The sequence below is a fragment of the Alternaria viburni genome (assembly GCF_023758015.1).
Source record: "Alternaria viburni strain BMP 2772 chromosome Unknown scaffold_27, whole genome shotgun sequence".
Taxonomy (NCBI): domain Eukaryota; kingdom Fungi; phylum Ascomycota; class Dothideomycetes; order Pleosporales; family Pleosporaceae; genus Alternaria; species Alternaria viburni.
Genome location: NW_026055796.1, coordinates 301,278 through 323,444, shown reverse-complemented (window position 1 = coordinate 323,444; position 22,167 = coordinate 301,278). Strand labels below are relative to the sequence as shown.

The 22,167-nt window shown below is 54.7% G+C and overlaps 6 protein-coding genes and 1 non-coding gene across 7 annotated transcripts; 3 read left to right on the top strand and 4 right to left on the bottom strand.

The window, feature by feature from the left end:
* Positions 1-710: 710 nt before the first annotated feature.
* On the top strand, positions 711-3,129 carry J4E79_009887 (uncharacterized protein; the record flags this gene model as incomplete). Its single annotated transcript, XM_049358727.1, has 2 exons — positions 711-1,039; positions 1,092-3,129. 2 exons carry the CDS (start codon positions 711-713, stop codon positions 3,127-3,129), a joined length of 2,367 nt encoding a protein of 788 aa, XP_049206830.1.
* A 593-nt stretch (positions 3,130-3,722) lies between these two features.
* Positions 3,723-6,983, bottom strand: J4E79_009886 (uncharacterized protein; the record flags this gene model as incomplete). Its single annotated transcript, XM_049358726.1, has 2 exons — positions 3,723-3,945; positions 4,003-6,983. 2 exons carry the CDS (start codon positions 6,981-6,983, stop codon positions 3,723-3,725), a joined length of 3,204 nt encoding a protein of 1,067 aa, XP_049206829.1.
* Positions 6,984-7,469: 486 nt separating this feature from the next.
* On the bottom strand, positions 7,470-9,784 carry J4E79_009885 (uncharacterized protein; the record flags this gene model as incomplete). Its single annotated transcript, XM_049358725.1, has 3 exons — positions 7,470-8,071; positions 8,129-9,426; positions 9,477-9,784. 3 exons carry the CDS (start codon positions 9,782-9,784, stop codon positions 7,470-7,472), a joined length of 2,208 nt encoding a protein of 735 aa, XP_049206828.1.
* Positions 9,785-10,525: 741 nt separating this feature from the next.
* On the top strand, positions 10,526-10,634 carry J4E79_009884. Its single transcript has one exon. It is a non-coding gene; the product is annotated as a tRNA-Ile (tRNA).
* A 471-nt stretch (positions 10,635-11,105) lies between these two features.
* Positions 11,106-11,951, bottom strand: J4E79_009883 (uncharacterized protein; the record flags this gene model as incomplete). Its single annotated transcript, XM_049358724.1, is given in 2 exon segments — positions 11,106-11,168; positions 11,187-11,951. The coding sequence occupies 2 exon segments, from the start codon at positions 11,949-11,951 to the stop codon at positions 11,106-11,108; spliced, it is 828 nt and encodes a 275-aa protein (XP_049206827.1).
* Positions 11,952-12,467: 516 nt separating this feature from the next.
* J4E79_009882 (uncharacterized protein) lies at positions 12,468-17,771 on the bottom strand (the record flags this gene model as incomplete). Its single annotated transcript, XM_049358723.1, has 1 exon — positions 12,468-17,771. One exon carries the CDS (start codon positions 17,769-17,771, stop codon positions 12,468-12,470), a length of 5,304 nt encoding a protein of 1,767 aa, XP_049206826.1.
* An 879-nt stretch (positions 17,772-18,650) lies between these two features.
* Positions 18,651-21,164, top strand: J4E79_009881 (uncharacterized protein; the record flags this gene model as incomplete). The annotated part of the gene is made up of 1 exon (XM_049358722.1): positions 18,651-21,164. The coding sequence occupies one exon, from the start codon at positions 18,651-18,653 to the stop codon at positions 21,162-21,164; it is 2,514 nt and encodes an 837-aa protein (XP_049206825.1).
* Between the last annotated feature and the right edge of the window lie 1,003 nt (positions 21,165-22,167).

The following is a 22,167-nucleotide window of genomic DNA, read 5'->3' as shown; positions in this document are numbered from 1 at the left end:
ATCTGACGGCCTCCCCCGCTCCCGCTCCTCCTCACGTGCCCACGCGTTTGCGTTCACTGTTTATGCAGGGCTCAGTCTCTTCGCGTCAATAGAGCAAGGACATGGTTTGGTCATCGGAGACTAAGTACGCGACTTGATGGTGCTTTTGTGGCGTCGGCGGACTTTGGGATATCAATAGTATCGTCAATAATGGCTGGAGATACTAGCATAGTCCAATAGCTCAGGCAGCCGGATATGGGAAAGTCAATTCACATATTACGAAACCCCCTATGCTTCAAACAAGCAGTAGCATTGTCTAGTATACGCAGATGAAGGACTGTTTGTCGCGAGGCATAGGACGGCTGCATGCTGTCATTGGTACGGGATCGATTGCTTTTTGTCGGTCCCAATGCACAAGGATCTGCGCGCTACCGTCGCGTACCACAGCTTGTATGACATACTGCTGCATTTCAGTTGCGATGTCGAGAACGTGAGATGTTATTCGAAGCAGCATTGAAGTGAAAAGAGGGGCTGCGCGTAGAAAAGGAGGGAGGTTTCCCCTGACGTTCTGGTGCAGATGGATTGGGTAGCGATCGGTTAATTAATCATGCTCGTCAGTCGCCGCTACGTTGGCAGTCCAACCCCTGCGGTACCATCGCATCAAAACAAACACCGTCCAACCTGCCCTGTGCTACTCCAAACAGGTCGACCCTGTCAACGCGCCGTCCGGTATGGCCTACCCGCACACTCCCAGGCGTCTTGGAGCGCGCCCTGCACTCCACCCCACTGCTTCCTCGCCCAATCTCTCGCTGAACGCCAGCCGCAACATCGCACGGCAAGCATCGCTATCCGCATTAGTCGGCGCTGGAGGCTCGCCATCGAACAGGATGGGCGCAGACGGAAAAGATATTGATGTCGGCGATACGGTCGACGTCCCCGGCGGCATGGTCGGTGTCGTCAAGTTTGTTGGCAGCATTCGGGGCAAGCAGGGCGTCTTCGCGGGCGTCGAACTGAACAGGGAGTATGCAGCGCGGGGCAAGAACGATGGCGCTGTCGATGGGTATGCACACACAACACTCGATATGTATGCGCGCATACTGACTTGTCTACAGCACACAGTACTTCGATACGTCTGTTCCCGGCTCTGGCATCTTCCTGCCCGTACATCGCGCTCAGAAACGGGTCTCGGCCGACTCATCGGACTTTGCACCTGAGCCTACCACGCCTTCATACCATAACAACTTCAGTCTCTCCACCATGGAGAAGCCGAGCTTCAGCCCTAATACCCCCTCGATGCCAAAACCACAGTTCTCACAGTCTGTCGGGCCCGGAGCCCGCGCGCCTAGTCCCAAGCGGCCGCCCCAAGCCAGACCATCATACAGACCCGAGTCTCCTCTCCGAAAAGGCAGCCTTGGTACCGGTCCAACACCGGGAAGGAGCGGCGGACTTACACCCTCTGGCTTCTCCAAGAGCGCAATCGGCGCGCCCCCGCGATTCGCCAGTCCAGCGCCTCCTCGTTACGCCAGCCCTGCACCCAGAGCCCCTCTCCCACAGAAACCACGCACACCTGGTCCGCAACGACCCTACTCGCGAAGCAGTTCCCGTCTCGGCCACCAAGACACCATCGACGAAGACAATGAGACAACCCCAGTCGGCGCAGCGCGGACTAGCAATGACTCCATGGCAAGTTACAAGTATAAAAGACCTGGTTCGCGCCTCGGCTCGCAACCAAACGAAGAAGTACAGCGGCTTCAGGCGCTCCTGGACGAACGCGAGAAGCAGCTCAAGGAGCAGGCTGCGTCGCTGAGCGAAATGGAAGCCAGTCTGTCAGAGATTCAAAGCCTGATACCAGAAGACGGGTTGGATATGGGTTCGGCGCATGGCAGCAGCGAGCCTACCGATGTAGCGCAACTACGAGCACTTCTTAGGGAGAAGAACGATAAGATCGCCATGCTCACATCTGAGTTCGACGCACATCGATCCGATTTCCGAAGCACCATCGATACCCTAGAGCTGGCCAGCACCGAAACCGAGCGCGTATACGAAAAGAAGGTGGAAGAGTTACAAGAAGAGCTACGGGAATATGCGTCCCGCAGTGAAGATGTCGAGACTGTAGCGATGCAGTTGAAACAACTAGAAGAGCTTGTACAAGAGTTGGAAGAAGGCCTAGAGGATGCGCGGAGAGGCGAAGCAGAGGCCCGAGGAGAAGTCGAATTCTTGCGGGGCGAAGTCGAGCGAGGCAGATCTGAACTCCGTCGCGAACGCGAAAAGGCCGCTGCTGCTCTCAAGGGTGCCGGCGCAATGGTCGACGCACCTCACACATCAGGGCAAAGAGAAGTCGAGCAGCGCGATGACGAGATTCGAGGTCTCAAGGCCATCATCCACTCCTTGAGCTCTGGTGGAGGAGACGACCGTGTCCGCTCACCACTATCGCGACAAGCATCCAATGTCGACGCCGAAGAGCTTCAGAGCGCCAAAGCGAACGCAGAACGACTCGAGCGCGAGAAGGAGGAACTCCGCGGTCTTGTGGAACGCAAGGCCTACAGGGAAGAAGAGCTAGAACGCGAGCTCGAGAAGCTAAAGAGGCAGCTCGGCCTCGCAGAGCAGCGCGAAAGCGTCATCAGCAACGGCCTCTCTGAACACACGGCGACCCAAGAGAAGCCCTCAGAGCGCGACTCAAAAGACACCGTCGTCAACTGGCGCGAACCACCACAGCAAACCCGCCGCGACGCTCCCCCCGCGCTCTCCGTAATGCCAGAGTCTGACGGCCGCTCCTCCGCCAACAGCAGCCTCCTCTGGTGCGAGATCTGCGAAACAGGCGGCCACGACATCCTCAACTGCTCCGCCATGGGCGGAGACGCGTCCTCCTACCCTCAAGAAGACGGACTACGAAGCGGCAAGGACGTTGTCATCGAAGGCCTCCGCGGCCTCTCCGTCTCCTCCGACCGCGCGCGTCCTTCTGCCCTCAGCCCCTCGAAACCACCAGGCAACGCGCCCACATCTCCTCTCCCCACCCCCTCGTTCAACGCCTCGAACTCCGACCTTGTGCCTCCCAAGGGCGCCGCCATCGCTGACCCGGATAAATGGTGCGCGCTGTGCGAGAGCGAGGGTCACGATGTCACGGCCTGCCCTAATGAAGACGCCTTTTAGAACATGAGCGCAGATGTTGTGTTGTCGGATCGTTAGTGTCCGTTGTGTAAGACTAAGGGGCGTGGTGTCATTGCTTATCCGTCTGTATGAAGGTCGTGAGGAGGGCATGAGTTATCTGATCCTTCTCTATCATCAGATTACAAGGGGGAATGTATGGAGCAGGGATTGAAGAGAGAGAAGATGGCACTATCTCCGTTTTCCATATTGTTCGTTGTTACGCGTATGATATCCCCCCCAATGATTGAATCATTTCGAATCTGTTCTTTATATTTTGCAGATTTGCTGGTACTAGCGATTCTTGGGCGCGACTCTTTCAAATCTACAACCATTATGCGTATATAATATTATAATCTTCTTGTTCGTTTCGGTCTGGTTTGATAGGGTCGAGTAGAGAGGATTAGAGACATACAGATAGTGAGATCATCGGGTCAATTAAAGCAATGGTTAGGTCTACATTGGAGACTGACTGACTACCTACCCTTACTACTACTTCAAGTACAAAGCACTGGATTTTCCCCAAACTAGATTATGAACGCCAGGGTAAGAACTCCTTTTACCATGCATACGCAGCGTGATATTTTCCGATCGATCAATCAAGCCTTCTTGCTAGACTTGTGCTTCTTGCTCTTCTTCGCAGCGCCCTCCTTGAACTTCTCGGCTTCCTTGTATGCTTCCTCGACTGCCTCGCCGACTTTCCTCTTCTTCTCGCCTGTCTTGACGGCGACGGTCATGCTGCCCGCTCCGCCCTTTTTGGCCGCGTTGCTGACGGCGCGTTCGGCGTCTTCCCAGTCAGCGGCTCCGGCGCCGATTTCGTATCTGGTGGTATACAGTTAGTGGCCGTTTATGTGTAACTGTGGAATCTGGGAAACTTACTTGTGCAGAGGAAGAGCGTCAATCATGCTCCTTTGCCTCTCCTTGTCCTCAGCCAGGAACTCATCGCCACCCTCCCTGAGCTCCTCTTGTAGGTCCTTCTCGAGCGGTATGAAGCGGTGGGCATCCTCGGCAGCGTCATCACCAGCACCGTTCTCTTCAACTTCCATAGCGTCGGGCATGGTTTCTTCGACTGCGCCTTCGACTATGCTGCGGAACGCTGTGGCGGCCTTTCGTACAATCTTGACGAACATGGCCATCAGCTGGCTGGAGTTGAGATTGAGTTCCTTCTCCACGTCGGAGAACTCTTTGCGTTGCAGACCAATGGCGAGGAGTAGTGCAGTTTGGATACCGCTGAGCTTGACTTGGCCCTTGAGGCGGCCGGTAAAGTAGAGAGTGGCGATGGGAGGCAGCATGTCGAGGATAACGTGGTAGTCGAGCATGTTGTTCGCGTATGAGTCCAGACGCTTGAGATCGAATGGTGTGAAGAGCGCGTCTAGTTCGGCCTTGCTGATGGGTTTTGCGGCTAAATCGGCGTCTAGCTTGGATCCTGCTGATGCGGACTCTTCTATTGACAGAGAGGTGATGGAAGGGAATGAGCGGAATTGGTAGGAAAGGAGGGAGAGGAAACGCTTCTGGAAGTCCTTGGCGAATGCGGCGACCCAGCTACCGTCAGATGAGGTCGTCTCGAGCGAACGCAGCATAATACATGTGTGTTCTCCAGTGAGATCGTTGGGTGTTTGTCGCAGGTAGACCGGGACGAATGATGCACGCTTCCAGAACTTGTGAAGTTGTGAAGTAAGGCCATACGATACACCGACATAATCGAGCTTTGGTGACCTCAGCTCCTGTAGTCGGGCAAACAGCGGCGGCATCTCGTTGGCTTCCCTAATCTTAACATTATCCTGTAGGAGCGACGTGTTCTCCAAGTCTTCCTCTGTCACTCTGCGCATCTGTTCCACCTCCTGAGGCTCAGATTCCGATAAGCTGGCGAGCTTGCCATCGTAGAAGTCTACCAGAAGCTGTAACGCCTTTGATCCGTAGCCCATCTTGACGTACTCCGGGTTGGTTGCTATCCGCACAATACGAGCTCCGGAAAGACTTGCAAAGTTTTCGTCCTGGAATTGCTGAGAGACAATCCAGGGAATGAGATCACCGCCTGCACGCTGTCCTCTGCTCAGACTGTTCATTACACTCTCCCTGCTGATCTGACCTTCGAGAGCCACTTGAATTACACAGAGAGGCTCAGGGAGCTTGTTCTCTTCTGTAGGCCCCGTGAGCACAAACAGCTGATGGGCGGGCGCATCCGACATGAGCTGGAGATCATTGGGTGTATTCTTGTAGTGGCTAGCCACGTACAGCGCCATCATCTTCTGAAGGAACTTTTCGGCAGCAGGGTTGTAGGAGAAGAGGGTGTCCCGGTTGACATGGAGAAGTTGGCATTTGTCAGGGTGCGGGCATCCTTGCGTGTTCGTCCTTCGGGGTAGTGTTGCATCCAGACATAGAAGATCGTTCATCCACCGCTCCACTGAGTCGCCTTGAGCGTATCGAATGGGTTCTGACAGTGTAATCTCCCGGAGTGACCGGCCAGTCATGGAGGTCTCGTTGCCGTCCTTTGTCTCCTTTCCAGTCGAACGATCAACCACATGGGTCGAGCCATTGTTTCCTTTACCTCGCGACTGTTCGCGAAGTTGCTGAATCAGCTTCAAGGACAGCGAACGACCGGTTCCTTCGTAACCGTTGATGGTCGATGCCATGAAGACTAGGTAAGGACCCATCAGTTTCCGTACGAGGGGCAGAGGGATTGCCGCGGCCTCGTCAATCACCAGGAGCTCTGCTTGTCCCAAGACGTGCGAGTCTTCGGGCCTGATGTATTGGATGACTTGTCGGTGTTGTCGATGTAATTCGATTCGTACGATGGCCTTGTTCTGATCGGGTTGTGTAGATTGCATAATGGTGTAGTCTTGGTGGTCTGCGTAGTTTAGCGAATCGAATCCTTTGAGGATGAACTCGAAGAGCGTCTTCAAGTTCTCTGGACTGGGCGATGTGATGTAGATGTTGCTGTATCCATGCGCTACTGCTGCTGCCACTGCAACACCAAGAGCTGCTGACTTTCCTCGACCACGAGCTGCGGTGAGGGTAACCGTGCTGCGAAGCGTCTTCTCGACGATGGCCTCCACGAACGTCAGCAGAGCCTTGGCTTGGTCTACTGTCTTTGCAAGCTTGACAAGATCTCCGGTAGGAGGCGAATCTGCCAAAGACTCCTTGATCTCTGCCAGCTCTTTCGCCTTGGGTGTCTTGCCCTCCAGCTCTAGGTCCGGTGGTGGCAGCTGCTTCACATGCTTTCCACCTGAGATGGGGAGCACGTTCAGCTCATCATCGACAACCAAACAGCTGTCGCATTTCCCGAGTGACAGCAGGAAGCGCTCGTTGAAGCGCGCTACCACGTCGCTATGTGCCTCTGTCCGATACCTCGAGTGGATGTCCATGGACATTGTGTACAGCTGCTTCAAGCTGCTCATGCCCTTGAGCAGCAATATGACCAATCCTCCACCCTCGACCGTCTCGATTGTCCTCGCGAGTAGGTTCGGCGTAAGCGCTTCGAAATCCTGCAGGATGCACATGCCGTATGTGTTACCCAGAATCTTGTCGGTTTCCTTGTAGTAGACATATCGGATGTTCTGCGTTGAGACGAATAGTTCGAATGGGTCTTCGGTGTCGACATCGCGGATGCCGCGCTTGAGTTCGTTCTTGATCTTCTTCTCGCGCTTCTTGCGGTGACTTGAGAATCCCAACAGCTTGTTCTTGTATGCCCACAGCACCGACTTGTTCAACTTGACGTCCACGTTCAGCAGAATGTGGTAGAGGTTGACAATGACGTCCTTTTGGCGATCGCCGACCACTACGAAGAAGCTGCGCTTCTTTTCCTGGGCGCCATTGCGGATCAAGGCCGGTATACGGGAGTCGATGGCTTTCTTCGGCATCTTGAGAGCTCCGCAGGCGTCGCCGCCTCTAGTTCGATAGCGGGTGTGGTTGGGGTGGCGCACGCGATCTATCGGCTGAGTTCGGGTCGCGGAAGAGTTTCGTTTAGATTGGAGGGCGGTGAATCCTGTTGCCCTTGATGTGGTGGGTGACGAGCTGCGTGCTAAGGAAAAGTTCGAGCCGTCGCGATGCCTGAGAAAATAATCCAAGATCCTTATCGATAAGAGCAGCCTCACGCTACCTACGCGCTACAATGTGAGCGCGTCTTGAATGAAAAGATTGAACGCGTGCATTTGTTTTCGCTTGCTGGTTATTTCCATCTCAGATGGATCGATCACTTATAACAGGAGATTCAGTGAGAGCATTTATGATCGCACAACTTTCACATGCCGTTCAGGATCAAGACATCGAATTCGTATACATGGCGATGTCGAGCTTCACCATTCGATGCGGAATGTACTATATCGTAACAGTTCACTACTGAAATACTACTCGGTGGTTCCCGCCTTCCAAGCCTCAGTGTACGTCTTCAATCCCACATGCTTATTGATCCAATCCAACACGACCGTATGCCACATGAGCCCATTCTCCGGCTTCAGCACCCAATGGTTCTCATCCGGGAAGGTCAAGAACTGACTCTCAATTTCTTTACACTGCAGCACATTGAACGCTGCCAGTCCCTCACTGATTGTGAGCCTGTAATCCAGTTCGGAGTGTATGACCAACTGAGGCGTGGCCCAATTCTCGGTAAACCTGGACGGGTCCCACTTGGCCCAATTCTCGGGGTTATTCCAAAGCGTTCCCTTGATGTCGTGGAAGGGGAAGTACAGCTCCTCAGATGCCATCTGGCCGGACATGCTAAAGACACCGTCGTGGGTCACTAAGGCTTTGAATTCGCGGCCGAGAGGGTGCCCTTGGATCCAGTTCATCATGTATCCGCCATAGGAGGCGCCGAGGGCAACGGCTCGCTTCGTATCGAGGTAGCTGACATTCTGCTTTATGTAGTCGAAGCCCAGCACGAGGTCTTCATACGGCAGACCGCCCCACTGGCCTTGGATCGCATCTGTGAAAGCTTGTCCGTAGGATGTGCCTAGAGATGAGGTTAGTATATATCTACTTCAAGTTCTACTGTATGAGCTTTACGTACTTCCAGTAGGGTTTGGGCAAATGACAACGTAGCCTTGCTCTGCGAATACTGCAGGGTTCCAACGCGTACTCCATCCATCCGTCCATGCACCCTGGGGTCCACCATGGATGAGGTAAGCGAGGGGGTATGTTTTGCTGGACGAAAAGTTGCTGGGCTTTATAACCCAGGCGTGGACCTTGGTACCGGATGCAGCGCCATCCCAATAGATTTCATCGATCTGGTGGCGCGACAGACCAAACATGGACCCAGAGCGAGTATTAGAAGAGATGTACTTGGTTGTCAGATTATCAGGGTCTGAGTCGTATGGCCGATCGTCGATGGGAAGATCGTAGACGGCGGTGTCTTTGCTTTGCGTGCTTAGCGGGACCAGTGAGTAGAGAGAGTTCTCAATCAAGCTCGTGGAAGCCAAGAAAAGATCGCCATTCCTGAGCACCTGTACTGAGCCGATGGTCCCACCCAGAACTAGTAGTGATGGCAGAGGCTCCTTCTCGCCGCCAGGCTTAGGAGGTCCGGCACTGTATAGGTTTCCACGCCCACGTGATTCAGCAGTGAAGTAAAGGCGCCAGTCGTCAGGGCTCCAAGATATTGACTGTGGGCTTCGGTCCCATTTACCCTTGCCGTCTTCAGATCCGTAGAGTAGGGTGACCTCTGAAGGTTTCTTGTAATCGTGGATAATGAAGGGTTGGTTCTTGTCTGACTCGTAGCCATCAGTCTTCATAGAGAGGAAAGCGATCATGCCACGCGAGTTCGACCAGACAGGAGATGTGCTGGCACCCTCGAAGCCTTCGATGGATACATTTTGAATTTGTGGCTGGTCCTTGAAGTGAAGATCATCCCAGAATGTTTCAGACGCGGAAACGTAGATGTTGGTCTTCGTGTGTGTCGCAGGGTTCAGGCCAGGATCTTTCGCTGTGAAGACCAGGCCATACTTGGATATGTCGAAATGATCCTTTCCACCGAAAGGCTCGATCGGCGACTCCAACTCCGTTCCCTTTAGCGCATTTATCAGAGGATACCCAGGGTTGGCATCTGTATCTTGGGATTTCTCCGACTTCTTCAAGATGAACTTGCCAAGCCAAATCGCGTTCCGGTTCTCCGTCACGTAATGATCCCAATGGCGAACAAATCCGGACTTGTAAAGTTTGCCCGAGGAATGTGGCTTCTCGGCCAGCTCGGGGTTGAACAGCGTACCATCTGGCTTCGCCTTACCGACCACAGCGAAACCGAAAGTATCATCACCGAGGGCATACATCTTGGCGTCGCTTACTGGACCGTCGATATGTACAGCAGTATGTTTGCTGAGAGTCGTTTAGCAGTCGCACACTCATATGGGGAGTACTGAACCTACGTCTTCTCGAAGTTGTATGGAGAGCCAACAACCATCTTCGTGGTGCCATCATCATTTGACTTTAGCAACAATACAGTCTCATCGTCAAGCCATGAAGGCTCGCTGAAGGATGCATCATCCGTTACAAGACTGGTCTGCTGGCTTGCGGCATCCAGAACGCGAATCTCGGATTTCTTCGAATGTTCAGCAAAGCTGTAGGTCGATACCGCGTATACGACTTTTGATGCATCGGAATTTGGGACACCTCCGGAACGGCGTGGCGCTTCGAGTAGCACCTCGGGTGTGAATTTGGAGGCTCTGATCGTCATACTGGTTTTGGCCTCAAGAGAAGGTACCTTTGTGATATGTCAGTCGGGTGCTCAGAATGGATTACTTCTCATATTTAGGTTTTAAACCATTGTGTTGAGATGTAGGATCGTTCCGTGGTGGAGACGCTCGGAAGCGGTGTAGATGTAGTTGTGCGGATATCACGTATGTAGTAGAGCCAACTTTGAGATGCTAGGATGAACAAAATCATCAGATCATAAAGCAGATCATTGAATGGAGAGTGCATGCAGGTCTTGCTCTTGGGCAATGCCTGCTGTTGTAGAGCAACAAACACCCAAAGAAGCAACGACCTCAGACACCCGCCACGTGGATAGAAGGGTGTCTACGGATCGACGAAGGATTGGAGTCATGACTTACTCAATGGAAGGCTTCTCTCAGGATGCGTGTAACGATTGTATCCGACAGGTGAGTGACAGCGATGGTTGTGAAGCAAGGAACGCGGAAGGGAGCACCGTGGTAGATGTCTCACGGTCCAACTAAGCGGATGTGGTTGGCCGATCCCCTCACGCGTGCGGGCGCCAGCCACCCCACCGACTAGCGGCCTTCTTTGTGTCATCACTCACCGACGTTTGCATTGCCCCGCCTATGATATCTGTGCGATGTACAACGGTTCCAATCGATAGGTACCGGCTACATTCAGCTCTCCCATGTTTGCGCATCCACAATATAAATGATTCATTTTGAAAAATGTCCAAAAACAAGTCCAGGGACAACAAAGTCCTGTGGCGCAGTGGTAGCGCGCCGTTCTTATAAGATTCGTCAGACTCTTATGACCTCATCTCAGGTTATGCGGATGCCGTGGGTTCGAAGTACGTGATTTCCAGACAACCGTGATTCGATTTCCTGTACTAACAATTCTTCCAGCCCCACCAGGACTAGTGATCTCTCACCTTTTTTTGCTGTTTTCTTGCGGACTCGTTGTGCTTGTGGGCCTTATCTTTTGCTGGCGGGGCTACCCTTGCGTAGTACTAATATTCCCACTTCTAAACACCTGCTACGAACTAGGAAGGAAAGCGCATATGCTGAGTATGCGAGGAGCATTGTGCTATTAATCGTAATAGTCAAGCTATCAGCTACTACTTCACACTCGTCCAACTCTCTGTTGACATCGCCATGCATTCTGAGGTTCCAGGGAAGAGGGACGTTCATCAAACGTATAGCAACATGTACATGCATTGCTATCCAGAGGAGGAATACAGTTCACTAGACGAACAACTGCAGCCATAGTTATCATGTCAAAGTGCATGAGCACATTGTTCATAACTCTCCATCTCCACCCTCCCGCGCACCTCCCTCTCCCCCTCATGCATCCCAAGCGCGCGCCTCCCACTCCATCGCCGTATCCGCTCGCTCCACTCGTTTCCTCTGCTGTACGGTTCCCACCCGCTGCACAACCTCTTGATACTCTTCCCCGCCCCTTTCAAACGAAACACCAATTTTCCTCCCACACAACGCATTCAGCGCCTCCTCCACCCTCTTCTTGTTAAGAAAAATCCGCCTCTTCCCCGCCCAATCCACGACCACTTCCTCCAGTTTGTCTAGCATTTGCAGTGCTGATCTAAGCGAATCAAATTCCGTCCCAGATGCCCAAGGTAAATCCATGTACTCCTGCACTGCTAACAGCGCGGTCGCCCACTGGATCTTCAGCGAGCGGATAGAGGATGCTTGGGCGGGTGACAGGCGGCAAAGAATAGTGCCGAGGTCCCCTATGTTGGCGCAGGAGATGGTGTTGTGGTGGAAAGGCAAAAGGTGTGTTTCCAAGTAGAATTGTCGGGATGTGAGGATTGCGGCGAAGGGGTTTCGCGTTCGCGGCTTCGTGTCGTCGGATAGAGACGTATCGTTGATCTCAAGACCCATCATCATATCATCAAGATCGATATCTATCTCCATCGCCTCATCAACCTCCGCTTCAGTGATAGCTGCCCCTTCGAAATCCGCGTCGAGAGGAAGGAGTTGAATAACCTCGTCCGTAGTGAACGCGAATTCGTAAATGCGCTTGCGGATATCGCCTGGTAAGTTGAAGAAGGCCGAATCTGAAGAGTTTTGTATGCCCAGGTCCAACATTTCTTGCGTGGGTTGGGCTTTCTTCGCTTTTTGATTGAGCATCTTGGGGGTGAAGCGGATTTTAAGTTGGGGATTGAGAGACATATTGGCTGGCTTTGAAAGATTGTTCGTGACGTTGGTGCGGAGGCTGGAGTATACAATGCAGATTATCGGCGAGAAAGGGACCTGGGAGGAGTTGATGTAGTCGGCAGGCTTATTGATGATTGTGAGGATATCGCTGGGATACGTATCGTATTATACCAGGCTCATACATACTTCCGCCTAGGTGTACTATGGATGAGATGTCGGAACCTTGGTTCGTGATGGTTGACGACCAATCGAAACATCAGCTTACCGACGACAAGCCGTAATTCCAGCTTTTCCATCGACGCACATGACACCGAGGAGAATACCAGAACAGAGTATTAGAAATTGGATTGAGAAGAGAAAGGACGTCGCTATTCTAAAAACCCGCTAAACACACCATGGTATACGCTGCGCCGTCATTATGTACCCTGGGCAAGAAGCCCGAACCAGTCATGTACCCAAATCGTAATCTCATTACCAATCCAATCCCCGTCTAACCAGACGATGATCACTATTGCAATCCCCCCTCACCTATTACTTCCAAATCTGCCACTTCTTCTTACGCTTCGGCACCACGAAGCTATCCTGGCTCATCTCCTGCTCCTGTCCGCTGAGACTAGCGTCATCGTCATCAGCGCTATCGAAGCTATCTTCGTCTTCGTCCTCGTACCTGCCTCCACCGAGGTACTTTGCGCCTACTCCTGCAGTGCCGTTACGTTGGGGGTAGGCTGGGTAGGAAGAGGTGCGGTCGTAACCGCCTCGTTGTGGTTGTGCGGCGTAGTCAGCACGTTGGACTGGTTTCTCGGTGTACTCTGGGTCGACGACTTGACGCGGTGCGGTGGCAGGATGGGTCTTGCCGTCTCGACCGCCGCTGGAGAAGTAGTCGCCGCCGGCTGTGTCTTGTCGTGCTTGGAGACCTTGCCCGTCTCGCGAGTAGGGCGAGTTTGGTCCGGCGCCGACGATCGCTGGATGTGGTGGGTATGATTCCCGCTTCGCCTTCCTTTGCGTTTGTGCAGGTGTATGAGCGGCCACGTGGGCATCATGCTCCCACTTCTTGTCGTGCGAGTGTTGGTTCAAGATACCACCCATGGATCTTCGCTGCACTTTGGGTTCTATCTCTGGTGAAGGCGCAGGGAGTTGCGACTTGTGAGACGAGTTATAGGTAGGCTGCTTGCGCGTGGAGGCGGAGCGGGATGGCATCGCTGTCGCTTGGGTCGCAGTCTGGGTAGCGGGAGGCGCGACCGGCATGCTGACGTGCCGTTTCGCGGTTACGTTGTCCCAAGCAGCAGCTCTGGACGAGGTACCCGCAGCTGCATCCAAGCTTCGTCGTCCTTGACTTTCTGGAACGAGATCGCGGGGGATTCCGTTCGTTTGGTTCGGAGCTACAGTTGCAGCTGTGTTAGCATGGAAGCCTGAACTAAGACGGTTCTCTCGGGCAGTGGGAACGGGAGCTGCAGGGCCGATGGCAGTGACAGGGGCAGGCTCAGAGCCACGCCTGTTTTGAGACCCCATACTCGGCATGACTATCCGAGGTCCGACCTTGTACCTTTGCTGCGTGCGCTCTTCTTCCTCTTCACTAGACATCTCCCCAAGCTCACTTCCGCTTTCGCTGCCCGAGATGGAATTCCCATCATCGCCGATCGTCGCTTTGCGCTTGCCACCGAAAGAGCCGAAGAAACCACGGGATCTACCCCTTTCTTTCTCGACGACGCCCTCCTCAGGCTCGACATAAGTAAGCGCTGGGACGAGTAGTCTGTATGGCATCGTGATACCAGCCGGGTCGTGCTGTGATACCTCGACGTTGAGACAGATGTCAAGACCACCCTCAAGGTTGACGTATGGGCCGTGGTGCCGCTCAGTCTTCTTAGTCAGTACGCTAGGTCGGCGATGGAAGGTAGACGGTCGATCTTGCGACACGCTATGCCGGCTTAGAGGAGGTGTTGCAGTCTCAGACGTGTCAGGACGGGCGACATCTACTGACGCGCGGCGACGGAAGAGCGATGTCAGAGAATTGCGTCGCGAACGAGTGGGTCTCTCAGGTTCTGATCGATCGGGCGAGAACGAAGACTGTGGTTGATGGTGGCCGATCTGAACTTCATCGGCGGCGGCATACGAAGGGTTGTTGCGATAAGACACAGGTGGTCCGCGACCTCTTCCTGAAGGTCTTCTCTGTTGGCCACTGAGTCTTCTCACCAGCTGTCCAGGCGCGAAGTCTGACATCGTTCTTCCCGTGCGCGGCCCGTTCGCGGGGGTCGTGGGTGGTGATGGCGTTTCTGATGGTGAAGATCCTGGCTTGTACTCTCGAATGCTACACCAATTTCGGTGTGGTAGCAAATGTGTGTTGTTCCTCTTCTTGCCGTCGACGCCGTGAGTGAAGAGGGGGATCATGTCTTCATCTGTGTCTGAATCGAGATGGTGTATCTTGTTGCGCTTGTTGATGATGTCTGCCATCACGTCTGGAGGTGGTGTGTTGACAATGGCGGAAGACACAACATTCGGCATGTATCTGTGATCCTTGTCCTTGGGAATGTTCAGCTTCTTGTTGCTGTAGAATTGTCCGACTGCCGCCAGATGAACGTCACCACCGAGTATGGTAACGCGCACAGATTTAGTCGAAGCAATGTGTTGCAGCTCTTTGATGAACCAGTTGCGCTCTTCTTTGTGGTGCTTGGCTGTCCAATGATCGTCCAGGTCATCAAGGATTTCGACGCCTCCATCGAACTTGTTGACAAAGTTGCCCAGCATTCCTGCGCGGCCGAGAGCCTTTAGAGGGTCCATAAGCCTGCTTGTGAGGATGTTCTCGAGGAAGTTCAGGCGGGGGTAGGCAATGGGTACTCCAAGCAGCACAATCAAGTGCTTAGTCTCACCCTTGATGATCTCATCTTCCAGACGATCGAAGATGATGTCGTAGGAGTCTTCGGTGAGGATCTCGTCACGCTGTCGCTCTGTACGGCAGTCGAGACCGAGAAAGGCTACCTGACGGCCGAGTTGCATGAAGACGCTGCGAGAGCGCTCCTTAATATACGGACCAGGGCTCTTTCCAAGTACCCATGACGGTTCGGTCTTGTCGGTTTCGGCGGGTACAGACTGATGTTGGAAGAGCATGTAGTACTTGAAAGCAACGGCACCAACACCGGTGAATACCGGCGTTTGCATAAAGTGATGAGGGTATGATCCGAAGCCGTCGATAATGTCGTGGTCATCCCAGATGTTGACCATTGGGATCTGGGAGTTGGCCATGCCAAACAAACCCTGGGAGAACCACATTGCGTACCGATCAAGGTAGAACTGCTCCAGCTCGTTCTGCATCTCCTCAGAGAATGTCTGATGGTGCTTGTGCATGGGGTTTCTGTTTTCAGTCCATTGTCTGAACAAAGTCGTTTGCCTCATTACAGCGTCGTTGTAAATCTGGTCACCTCCACCGATCATCACATGGAATGGGCGGGTTTGGTGCGTGTTCAGTACATCGCGCCACATCGGGTCTGGACCACAGAACTCATTCGCTTCGACAGTGGCCGAGAAGCCGTTGCAGCTGTGAAACATGATATTCATAGACTCTCCCTTGGCTGGGACCCAAAATCCGATGGCAGGACCTTGGTTGATCTTGTAGGCAATGCGTGTCTGAGTACTGCCAAGTTCGACTTCGATGTTGAAGCGCCAGAAGGTCACGCCTCGCTCAGCATACAGGCGTATACCGGGGAAATCACGGACTTTGCCAAGCTTCTCGCCGTCCTTCTTGTGAATGCGGGTTGACTTAGAACCCGATCCGTTCGTTGTGCTTCGAGTCGTGGAGAACAAACCGGTGTCGTCTTCAATGCGCGATAGGTCCTCGTCCTCTGCGAGTTCGTCAACCGGCTTGACGTATAGCGCCTCACCAGTACGCGACACTTTGACTTGGCCTTCGATGGGATCGACGTAGGATGGGTCCAACTGGTCCTGGCTAATTTCCTCCGGCGGAGGCGGAAGTATGTCCATTGGCTGCTTGAACAATCGCAACGTCGGCGGCTTGGCATACGAAGAAGAGGCGTCAACAGTAACAATCATGATACTGCCTCTCCAGATTTCACGCTCACGTCCGGGAACGCTGCGATCTCTCCGAAGGCCGGTGTAGCGTAGGAGCGGTCCACACTTGAGGTATAGTGGTGGATTGAAAGCAGTGTGTGTGGGGGCATCGTCGGCATAGCCATCGTAAGTTGGCTCCGCGTATCCGCCGGAACGTCTTCGTCGAGAGGCCTTGCTCTCTTCCCACCATGCTTTGTTGCCGCTATTGGCTTTGACTGGAGCGTCTAGATCTAGATCATCTGCAGTAAGGAGACCGATCGGTGCACTTCTCCATTCCTCGAGCATAGGAGCGGGTGTGTAGGTCCTTTCCGGCTCGCTGTGATGGCGGGAGTAGCGATGTTTTTTCTCAGGGTCGTGCTGCTCTAGGTCCGACTCGGACTCAGAGAACATGACGCTCTTGCGATTGGTCTGAGGGACAGGCGGAATAGGCGGAATTTGAACGGTCTGGGGAACGGGGGGTATCTTGCGTGGCAGTTGCTGGGTATCATTCTCTCGCGGTGATCCTTTGTAGTCGATATCATTTTGCTGCATTTCCATCTGTGCAGCCATGAATCCTCGGCTGTCTCTTTTCCCCTGGCCCCTCTTGCTCTCCGAACGAGATACATCAGAGGGTGTCGAAGTGTCGCGGACACCTACCAGGCCAAGTCCCGCGGGGTTGGCTACGGGCTTCCTGGGCATGTTCTGCGAAGGCAGCATACTCCGATCGCTGTAGCTGCCAGATTTCCGTGAACCCGCCGGTTCCTTTCCCTTCAAGCTGCTTCCTCGCGGTATGGCAGCATCGGTATGCGGTACCGGCTGGTAGGCCATGGGAACAACCTGCGCCTTTTGCATGGGCACATGCTGAACGGACTGGACTGCTCCTCCTTGCGCATCCGAGGGATGCCATGGGTCGCTAAGGTCATAGGCATAGCCGTCGTCCGATTCCAGGTCGCTCATGGGCGGGGACATGGGTGGGGACATTGGCGGGGACATGGTTTTATCCTGGAATGGCATGGACACCTGGCGCCTGCCGTTGTTGGTCGGGGCAGAAGCGCTGGATGACTTCTCCGGTATGGGCACAGACACGACACGTTGCTTTTGCGCAGCTTCTCGCGCTCGTCGTTCTCGCATCTCCGCCTCAGCCTTCTCCTGCGCGGCTAGTTCCGCCTCGAGTATCCGTGCCCTTCTCTCTTCTTTGCTGATATCGTCTAGCTTCCCCTCCAACTTTTGCAGGGGCGATCGGTCGGGCACAGAGGGTCTGCGCTGAGAGCCGCGTCTCTGGACGGTCCCCGCCAACGGTTCGGCTGGCGCATAGGGTGGTGACCGCAGCTCATACAGTCTGTTGGCAGCTGTTTGGATAGTCGCCTGCTGTCTGCTCGGGTTCAATTGGATGGCTGGGTCGCGCGATCGGCCAGAGCTTGAGCGCGCGGGCACTTTGACCCCTCTAGCATACGGGTCTCTGTACGAGGAGGGTGGCGCACGAGGTACTTCTGGGGCAGCTGGCACAGATTCGCTCGTTGCGCCTGTCGTCGGGGGCGGTATGTGTCTGCTCTGCCGCCGCCTATGCCCGCTGCCAATGGTGACATTGCCGTTCAAGGGCACAGTTGCGACAGGACGCGCAGTGTTGCTGGGTACGGTATTCGACATGTCGGGCTCTGGTGGGGATGCGCCTGCGGGTTGCGCATCAGCTGGGCGGCGGTAGGATTTGCGCTTCTGGGGATTGCTGTCTGGAACTTCAAGGAGAGTAGGATTGACGGCCCGCGATGCAAAGGAGCCGCTGTTCCTATTGTTTTCCATGATGCGACGAGATCATGGGATCGGTAATGGTTACGGTGAAGCAAGCGGGGCGTACCACCGTCCTGTGGGAGATGGGACGAAACTAGGTCGGGCGCATCTACGTAGCTAGGTTACACTATCACATCCGGTCTTAGATACACGTCTCAATTGCAGCCCTCGATGGTGGTAGCTACCTAAGAATGTCGGGTGCGGAGAGGCGGCGGAGGTGTGCTGGGGTGCAATATGCGGTAGCGATGATGGACGGCGCAATGACAGCGATGTGTCGCGGGAAAATCAAGAGATGCTAAGTGCAAGGACATAGGAAGAGCGGTACAGATGCAGGGTCGGGGCAGTTATCCATGGCCAGCGCATATCGCAGAATGGTGGTGGCGGGCGCGGTAGAGGAGGCTGGGGCTCGAGCTGGACGGCAGCATCTTGGACAGACAGGCATCCTCCACACGGCGACCGGCAAGGCAAGGGCGGCGGCCACTAGCGCCACAAGGGGAAGGCGTCCCGGGGGTCTCAATACAGGCACCTTGCATGCGAAGAAGCCAGAGAAGTGTCAAACATCAACGTTTCAGTCGCCGACTCCCTCGACGTGACGCCCCAGGTGCTTCTTCCTCCTCTTTCACACTATTACACTACGCCTGTATTGTTCCCCCGCCGCACTGCACTCGTGCGCATAGGCATTCGGTCCATCCGTCCATCTAATACCCTGTCGTCGTAATCAGTCTCCTCAATAAGCTCAATACCGACGACCCTCTCGACTCGCCGCCCACGGTATCCTCACCACCCACCTACGCATACTTCCTCAGCACGCGCTGCCACGTCACGCCCTACGACCCTCCACGATACATGACCGCAGCCGGCTGCACTTAATACCCTCTCGGCGCCTCCGCCATGCGCATTCACTTTTGGAGCCTGCTGACGGCAGCCACACTGGCTACTGCGGGAAGGCACCTCCCACCCCGCAACTACTCGAGCCACGACTACTATGCCGTCCACATCTCCCCCTCCGCATCGCCCTCAGACCTCGCCGCGCACCTCGGCCTGACGTACGAGGGCCCCTTCGGCACACTCGAGGACCACCATGTCTTCAAGGCCCCCAAGCACGAGAACGACATTGTAGACGACGCACAACAAGAACTCAAGAGGCGGCGGCGGAAACGGGAAGTCGGCCCCGAGTACCACCCTCTCGACAGCGTCCACTTCACCCAAAAGCAAAAGATCAAGGCGCGGCACTGGAAGCGCAGCGTCATCCCAGAACTGCCAGAACGGGGGCCCCCTGTTACGGATGCCATCAAAGCTCAGCGGGAAGTAGCGAGCCAGCTGCAAATCAAGGACCCCATCTTCGAAGAGCAATGGCACATCTTCAATGTGAAGACGCCTGGGAACGACATAAACGTCACCGGTGTGTGGCTGCAGAACATAACCGGCGAAGGCGTTACCGCATGCGTTGTCGACGATGGCCTGGACTACACCAGCAACGACCTCAAGGACAACTTCTTCGCTGCCGGCTCGCACGACTACAACGACCACGAAGACCTACCCACCCCGAAGCTCTCCGACGACCGCCATGGCACACGATGCGCGGGAGAAATCGCCGCCGGAAGGAACGACGCCTGCGGTGTCGGACTTGCCTACGACGCGAAGATCTCGGGTGTGCGCATCCTGTCGGGCGACATTACAGATCTCGACGAGGCACTCGCGATAAACTTCGAGATGCAGCAGAACGACATCTACTCGTGCTCGTGGGGTCCACCTGACGATGGTAAGACCATGCAAGCTCCAGGCATCCTCATTGAGAAGGCCATGGTCACTGCTGTTCAGAAGGGCCGCGGTGGAAAGGGATCCATCTACGTTTTCGCGGCAGGCAATGGTGCTGCGAGCGACGACAACTGCAACTTCGACGGTTACACCAACAGCATCTACAGTATCACCGTCGGCGCCATCGACCAGAACAACGGCCACCCATATTACTCCGAGGCCTGCTCCGCGCAGCTGGTGGTAACATACAGCAGTGGCGGCGGCGATGCCATCCACACAACAGACGTCGGCGCAAACAAGTGCACCAGCCAGCATGGAGGTACATCGGCCGCTGGACCCATTGGTGTAGGAGTCTTCGCCCTTGCGCTTCAGGCCCGTCCTGAGTTGACATGGCGCGACATGCAATGGCTCGCCGTTATGACAGCTGTTCCCTTTGACACGCCCAGCGATTGGACCAAAACCTCGATTGATCGCATGTTCAGCCATCAGTTCGGATACGGAAAGCTCGACGCTTACGCCATCGTGGAGAAGGCGAAGGAGTGGGAGCTCGTCAAGCCCCAAGCATGGTTCTACTCGCCGTGGATGCACGTAAAGAAGGCGATCCCCGAAGGCAACCAGGGCCTCGCCAGTGTCTTTGAAGTCAAGGAGGACATGCTCAAGAAGGCCAACTTCGCCCGTGTCGAGCATATCACCCTCACCATGAACGTAGAGCACGAGCGCCGTGGCGATCTCAGTGTCGAACTTCGATCTCCAAGCGGCATGGTTTCTCACCTGTCTACCGCACGCCGCGACGACGAAGCGCCATACGGCTACATTGACTGGACCTTCATGTCCGTCGCCCATTGGGGAGAGAACGCCATTGGCAACTGGACCGTCATAGTCAAAGACGTCAAATCCGGCAACATGAAGACAGGCACATTTACCGACTGGAAGCTCCGCCTCTGGGGTGAATGCATCGACGCCTCCAAAGCCAAACTCCGCCCCATCCCCGACGAGCACGACGACGACGATCACGACAAGATTGATGACCATCCGGCGCATACCACTAGTATTACCATACCCAGTGGTACCTCACCTACCATGACATCCATCCCCGATGACCACCCCGACCGTCCCGTGAACCAGAAGCCCTCTCAGACACCAGCTAACAGTGGTGTGCAGACGACGACTTCGGCGACTGCGAGTGCCAGTGCCACGGCGTCTGCTGATCCATCTGAGAACTTCTTACCCAACCCCTTCCCCACATTCGGCGTGTCGAAGCGCACCCAAATCTGGATATACGGCGCCCTCGCCCTGATTATCGTTTTCATGGCTGGTCTCGGCATCTATTTCTTCATTGCTAGGCGCAAGCGCATGAAGGACTCGCGCGATGCGTACGAGTTCGAGGTCCTGGACGACAACGAAGCTGGAGATGAAGCGGGCTTGCTTTCTGGTGCTGCAGGCAGGAAGAAGCGCGCGAAGAGGGGTGGAGAGCTGTATGATGCTTTTGCCGGCGAGTCTGATGAGGACCTGCTGAGCGATGATGAGGGCAGCGAGGGCCCGTATCGGGACCAGGACAGGTTTAACGAGAAGTATGCTCAGGATCAGGATGAGGAGAGCGATGAGGACAGTGGCAGTGGAGCGAGCTCGGCGGGCAAGAGGCAGTAGGAACGTCTCCAGCTTTAGCATCAGCTTTTTTTGTACAGTGGTTTTATGCGAATCAGATCATTGGGCGGCGTCTCTTCTTTGCTTAGACATGTATTTGCCTGGCTGTCTCAGTGACGCCCACATGAAGTACACGCACAAAACTATGGTGTTATCATACCAAGATAGATAATGAGAAATTGGGGGTATCATATTTGCGCGCATAACTTTTTCCCAAACTGAAGAAATCTAAGCAACCTTTCTTCCCACATTGCCTACTCCCCTTCCTACGACGCTAACGACAATTTCATCCCTCTCGCCGCCTGCCTCCCTGAAGCCCCATGCGCTGCCGCCGAAGACCTTGGAGTCCCGCGCGAGTTGTATAATCTCCTCACTGCCCAGTATATCCTTGCCCAGCGCCACTCTGCCCACATCCTCGCTACCCATAGCCATGAGCATAAGTACCGTAGGCGCCGCAACGTTCTCCACACATCCTCCCTGCGATATCTTCTCGAGAAGCTGGTATGCGCATTGCTTGCCGATTTCGTCCGCGGGCACGCCACCATCGGGTGGTGAGCATACGTCTGCAGAGTATATACACCCCGTGCTAGTTTCCGCAACGAGACTGATTCCGAAGCCCACGGCGCCCTTCACTTTTCCGCTGGAATGGCCTTTGGCGTTTGTAGGTATTAAGGGCGCGGCGCTGGCGTCGGAGAAGATGTACGTGTCTGGGACGAATTTGTTGAGGATGCCTCGCGCGGTGAAGGTCATGCGCTCGTTATTGCTCTTCGGGACTTCGACGCAGTAGGCTACGCCTCTTATCTTCTTGACTCGTCCGGGGTTCAGCAGGTGCAGTGTCTTGGGGAGGCGGACTTGGTGGTTGAAGACGAGTTGTACCTCGCCGCCTGCGCCTTTGCCTCCTGCGGGCGCGGAAGAGCGCTTGAGGATGCGCAGTTCGATATTTCGTTCGATAGCGAAGTTTTTGTACAGTGGGAGGATTGCGGTGCGGACGGTGTCGGCGGAGACG